Source organism: Artemia franciscana, chromosome 1 (assembly GCF_032884065.1).
Source record: "Artemia franciscana chromosome 1, ASM3288406v1, whole genome shotgun sequence".
In the NCBI taxonomy this organism is placed as follows: Eukaryota; Metazoa; Arthropoda; class Branchiopoda; order Anostraca; family Artemiidae; genus Artemia; species Artemia franciscana.
Genome location: NC_088863.1, coordinates 46,063,361 through 46,069,499, shown reverse-complemented (window position 1 = coordinate 46,069,499; position 6,139 = coordinate 46,063,361). Strand labels below are relative to the sequence as shown.

Below are 6,139 nucleotides of genomic sequence, written 5' to 3'. Positions count from 1 at the left end.
AAACAGATCAATGGAGTAATTACATATTAAACAATAATTGGATTCTCTGTTGAAAACAGTAATTACAGTGGGAATTGTCAAAGCTTTACCACTCATCTCTGTGGAATTCTTGATCTGTTCTGGGTTTAGTATATAGCATTCATCATTAACTGAGCTATACCCTTTGTGTTGTCTATGTAGGTTCTCCGTTGCATCACCTGCATTATCAGGAGCGACAAATTTACGAAAATGTAGGTGGGGTGTAAGAATTTTTTCTTCGATTTGTAATGAAGATACAAAAAGTTGTATCTTTCAAAATCTGGAGGGAAGGGTTTTTTGTTCGGTTTTACTATTAAAATTTGATAGTTTTGACATGAAACACTTGCAAAAAGTTTTTTTTCGGCTGCCATAAACGGCATGCAGAGTGGACCTAAAAGTGTCTTCTTTACCCAGCAAATAGAGTAAAAAAAAAGATTTAGATTCGGAACTCGAGAATGTCAAAAGAAAGAAATGAAAGTAATTCGGTTTTATTGATGCATAACACCAAAAACAAGCCCAAATTTGTTTTTTTGTCTGATTTTCTCGCGGTATACATAAATACTAGGCAAAGCAAGCCTAAGAGGGCAATGTGTTAAAAAAAAGAAGGTTTTTGTCACCCTAAAACCTATCGATTATTTTTCTTCTATACCTTCGAATTTTCCAGGATTGGTATACTGAGACAAGGTAAAGGGGGGGGGGGGAAATTTCGTCAAATCTCGTGGAGTGAGGGCAAAGTTGGGGCTAATTTTCATAAACCAGGTGAAAATGACAGTGAAAAATCAAAAATGAGCCATATTGTAGCAAAAAAGATAAATGTACTCGTCTGAGCTCTGTTATTTGGGTAGCCTGGGTGTGACTATAGGCGGGTTGGCCCTACTAGGCTTAGGTCGCTTATGTCTAAGAACTGTTAATTGCGTCGCCTGCCTGTGACTCTAGGCGGGTAGTCCCTACTAGGCTTAGGTCGCTTGTTTGCCTGTGAGTCCAGGGGACTTCAGTTCTTATTTTGCATACACATCTTGTGGATATTTTTCGTCATAAGTCAACCCTAAAATCTCGGTCATCCCCGTTGCAATTCCAGTGGGCTCTCCCAGTAAGGCAAAGTTCATTTGAATTACCCTTACTCCATGCGTATCTACCTTATTTCTACCCTAGGAACGACAAGTGGAATGACATCGTTTTATACAGTTCAGAACAATGGTTATGCCAGCTTTGCCTCACACAGAGACTATTTGCCTTGGCTCTACTCCAATTAGGCATAGATCTCAAGTCTTTCATCACTTCTACCACGTTCTTTTAATTCAAAGATTCTTATTTCTTTGTTTTATTGTATGGAATGCAGCAAATGTATTGGAAATTTGTGTTAAGCTTATACATTTTTGCATTCATATGAATATTAATCAGCTATGATATCACGTCTTCACTTTATTGTTCGCGAATAGCTGTTTGGGGATGAAGACCAAAAAAAAAAAAAAAAAAAAAAAAAAAAAAAAAAAAAAAAAATTGTCTGTGCCACTCAAAACTAATGGTTAGACATCTAGTGACCGGAGTTTTTTCGGATATTTCTGTCACCGTCCTGGACCTAACAGGGGATCGTACTGAGTGTTAAAGGGTAGGAAAAAGTAGTGGCTAATAAACAAAAAATGTGATAAATCAAAGGAGCTTTGAAATCTAAATGAAATCTGATGCTTATAGTTTCAAAATTATAGACATTTCAACATAGTTTGAGCTTCTAGCTACTTCTAAAGTTCCCTTTGAAATTGAGTCAGCTTTGACAGAAATTCATCAGCGAATTCTGCTTTTCATTTTTGAATCTTATCTGGATGTTATAGATCTTCTTCTGAGCTTTTAGAATAGGTACTTTATTCACCAATCGCTCGAGTCCCTCTAAAAACTTAATACATAAACGTAACCCAAAATGAAGAACAATCCTACCAGGAAGTCAACCAGAGTAAAATCCATGCCCGATCTTCAACCGAAAATCGCCGGCATTTTACAGATAAAGAAGCCGAAGCACTGTTTTACATACTTCAAACTTATAATAATTTTCAAGTTTTCAAGTCTTTGTGAAGCTTAATCTGTACTTGCCGGTTCTTTGTCATTATATTTTGAAATGAAAACATATAAAGTATTTAAGGTGTGATTTTATTAAGAAACTTTACGCCAAGTACTGTTGCTACCTCAAGGTCGTTTCTGATATTTTCATATTTCTGAGACAATTGCCAAAAACCGCTTGCTAAACTTTTTTCTAAGGGCAATATAGATAAAGCTGGTCAAGGTTTGATTGAACATACATTCCTCTGCTGATCCTCCCTTTGGGGACAGCTTAGCAAACAGTTTTCGGCAATTGTCTCTGAAGTGTAAAATCGACTAATACGAATATAAAGTATGACGGGGACGATGTATGAATTTGTAATTTTGAAGGTATTTGTCTTGGATTCTCTCAAGGGTCTCTTAGAAAGAGGTTAAGACTTAAGAGGGGATTTATGATAACTAAGAAACTAAGAGTAATCAACCTGGTGCTACTAAGAAAATAAAACCAAAGACAACTCTAAATTTTAAATAAGTGTCGGTGTCAAAATTGCTTTGGATGTTGAAAAAGTAGCTAATTATTTGCAAAAATTTGCCAATAGAAAATTCACTCATCCTCTGACCGCAGATATGTTGTTAGATACCATTATTATTATATATATTTTCTGAATTGTCGCTCAATTAATTCTATCAAGTCTACAGAAGTAAGGGTATTTGGCATTTTCCGTAATAGGTAGATTCCATTCTCCCTCTTTCTTAGGTTCAGGACACTTCATTAATTGGTCTAATTTGTATTCCTGTATTCTATTTTGTCACCATAATAATTAAAAAGGATTTTTTTTTTCAAAACACAATACATACTCTTATTTTGCATAAATGGCTCTAAAATGAAGATTTCTATATTAGAATTAATTTACCCGTGTCTTTTGTCTGAAATTACCTTCTTTGTATAAACAACAGATAAAAAAGACGAAATGGATTTTAATTCATTCGCCGATCTTTAATAGCTAAGTCGATTGGCTTAACGCTTTTTGAAAAACTGAAAAAAAAAATGCTAAAAAATAGAATGTTGAATGTTAGCTGTCCAATTTTGGTTTACATTTTCCAGGTGAGAGCATCCCAAACGAACTCTTAGTATCTTTAACCAATGAAAAGACTCTTGTTCAAGATGAGCCTGACATCACAGTCACTGCTGAAAGAGTCAAACAGGTTATAGAGGAGTGCAGAAATCTTCTTCTTTCTGATAGTGAGGTGGCGGTTGGATCTTGGGGGGTAATCGATTCACATCCAGCATCAGGTGATCCAACTCAAACTGATATGGACTTGATACTTATTATTACCCAGGAAATGCTTTATGTCATCGAGTAAGTGGCTTGCCGAATATTATAGTATCCTTTTTAGCATGGATACCAAGTATGTCTCAGTTGGTACCTCGATTTCCCTTTTTTTTTTCCTTCAGACCAGCCTCTCTCACTCTCTCACTCTCTCTCTCTCTCTCTCACTCTCTCACTCTCTCTCTCTCTCTCTATCTCTCTCTCTCTTTCGCTGTCTCTTAAGGTATATTATTTTATAAGATAAAAAGAGAAAAGGTCGATAAAGCACAATTTGTTGTCCTTTTTTTTACATTTTCTCAACACTCACCCTCCTTTGTACCTCAGGAGGGAGGGGAAACAATAAAATTGAAGCTTTAAGAAACATTCCTTAGTAAGGAAAGATAGTGGGCTTTTACATTAGCCTTGCAATTTTCCCCTGTCCCCGCCTCCTTAAAAAGTGAAGTAGTTTGAATGTAACCAATTAGGAAAATTTTCTCAAAAATATGACACAAGACTCAAGAGAAACAGCTTTGATTCCTAAGCCAGCCCAGGCTTGATTTAAATCCTGAACTACCAAAATAGTAACAAAAAACTAAAAATATAATTTTAATCTAATGCTAAAAATATAATAATTTATAATTAAAAATATAATTTTAACAATATATGCACAAAAGAATCTGTGTTTTTGGGTCAGTCCAAATATGTGAAACTTAACTATGGTTAAATTTAACTATAAACAATTATTAGCTTGAGAAAAACGTAAATGAAGAATTTAGAGAATTTAAAGAGGTGGTCGTATTGGTATGGAGCACTCATCAGGAGGCTGCCCGAATGTCCAAATATGACGATTCCATAGTTCCATTATTATGTGCTCTGATTTTTGTAATTTTAAGTTTGACTTGGTCAATCGCTCCATTTTCTGTTCTATTTAGGTCTCATTTATTCATCAATAGCAGTATCTGTCTTTGTTATGTTTGACGTGATTTGTTTAATGTTCTATTCGTTTTAGATTCATTTTATTGATTCACAATAACTTATATCTCTTTTAAGTCTAGTTTATTATTTGACTTTGAGGTTTTAATTTTGCTCTTTTTTATTATTTTTTTTCCAATCGGTATTACTTTGAAAACGAAATATTAAAAAAAAACCAAAAAAAAAAACCTTTAGAATGGAAGGGCTTCGTGATATGCGTTTGCTTTAAACAGCAAGATCTTCTATTCAATTGTTTTGAAAGGCAATTGGTATATAACACCTGCAATAACCAACTAGGTATTTGTTGCATTCAGAATGTTTTCAGTAAGGCTATTCAGTGAAGGTAACTTCAGTAAAACTTTAGCATAAAGTGCGGGACAGTTTTTTTTCAAAGACGGGATAGTCCTGTTTGTTTTAAGTTTCGACGTTGCACTTCACCTGCATTAGTAACACCTTCCTGTTATTTTTTATTTATATATATATTTAGTAATTCTTACATATTTTACTTAACTGATAATAAAGCATGGTTCTGTGTGCCTACTTTTTTGTGTATTGAGTTCTGTTAGTTCTGTCAGGAAGCACTATAGCATAGGGTAAGACCGAAAGGCTATAAATCATAAACTGTATCCAGGTTGGGTTTGGGAGGGAAAAGTTGTATTTACTGGTCCTGAATATCCCCCTTCTCACCTCCAAAGAATTCTTATGACTCATCAAGTGATCGCGATGAGCAGTCAAACCCCCTCCAAAAAAATCTGGATGCTTATGCTGCATCATTACAAAGATTCCTGAGCAACGCCAAACAGTTTTATCTTTATATCCCAATACCATTTTTCTTAAGATAGTGTTTTCCTCTGTGGGCGTAACTATGCAGTGAGAATATAAGCTATTGAAAGATGTTGCTTTTTATGGCACTTGGTATTAACCAAGTGACAAATAGCGATCGCAAATTCTGTCGGTCTGTCTGTCGCGGTTTTCTACTTTAGGCACTTCCAGGTAAGCTAGGACGATGAAATTTGGCAGGCAGGGACCGAACCAGACTAAATTAGAAATAGTCTTTTTTTTGCGATTTGACTATCTGGAGTGGGGGGGGGGTGTTAATGGGGGTCGGTTAACTCGGAAAAAATAGAAAAAATGAAGTATTTTTAACTTACGAAAGAGTGATCAGATCTTAATAAAATTTGAAGTTTGGAAGAATATCGTGTCTCAGAGCTCTTATTTTAAATCCCGACTGGATCCGGTGACATTGGGGGAAATTGAGGGGGGAACCTGAAATCTCGGAAAACGCTTAGAGTTGAGGGATCGGGATGAAACTTGGTGGAAAAAATAATCACAAGTCCTAGATACGTGATTGAAATAACCGGAACGGATCTGTTCTCTTTGGGGGAGTTGGGGGAAGAGAGTTAATTTTGAAAAATTAAGGTATTTTTAACTTACGAAAAAGTGATCGTATCTGAATGGAATTTCATATTTAGAAGCACCTCGAAACTCAGATCTCTAATTTTGAATCCCGACCGGATCCAGTGTCATTAGGGGGGGGGGGGACTGGAAGTCTTGGAAAACGCTTAAAGTGGAGAGATCAGGATGAAACTTGGTGGAAAGAATAAGCACAAGTCCAAGACAGGTGACTGACATAACTGAACCGGATCCGCTCTTTTTGGTTGAGTTGGGGGGGGGGAATAATTCGGAAAAAATCAGATAAATTGATGTATTTGTAACTTACGAACGGGTTATCAGATCTTAAGGAAATTTGATGTCTAGAAGGATCTTGTGCTTTAGAACTCTCATTTTAAACCCCGACCAGATCTAGT

General features: G+C 35.7%; 3 protein-coding genes and 1 long non-coding RNA gene across 5 annotated transcripts in view; 3 read left to right on the top strand and 1 right to left on the bottom strand.

Annotated features, from left to right (window-relative positions):
* Positions 1 to 6,139, bottom strand: part of LOC136030462 (uncharacterized) — a 417,595-nt gene that overhangs the window by 156,473 nt on the left and 254,983 nt on the right. The gene's annotated exons all lie outside the window — the stretch shown is intronic.
* Positions 1 to 6,139, top strand: part of LOC136030498 (uncharacterized) — a 238,872-nt gene that overhangs the window by 64,758 nt on the left and 167,975 nt on the right. The window lies entirely within an intron of this gene.
* Positions 1 to 6,139, top strand: part of LOC136042387 (uncharacterized) — a 250,361-nt gene that overhangs the window by 125,424 nt on the left and 118,798 nt on the right. The gene's annotated exons all lie outside the window — the stretch shown is intronic.
* The window catches only part of LOC136042484 (phosphatidylinositide phosphatase SAC2-like), a 62,092-nt gene that overhangs the window by 35,655 nt on the left and 20,298 nt on the right, over positions 1 to 6,139 (top strand). The window contains exon 8 of the mRNA XM_065727476.1: positions 3,155 to 3,410. Coding sequence (XP_065583548.1) covers positions 3,155 to 3,410 — 256 coding nt within the window. The remainder of the gene's footprint in view (positions 1 to 3,154; positions 3,411 to 6,139) is intronic.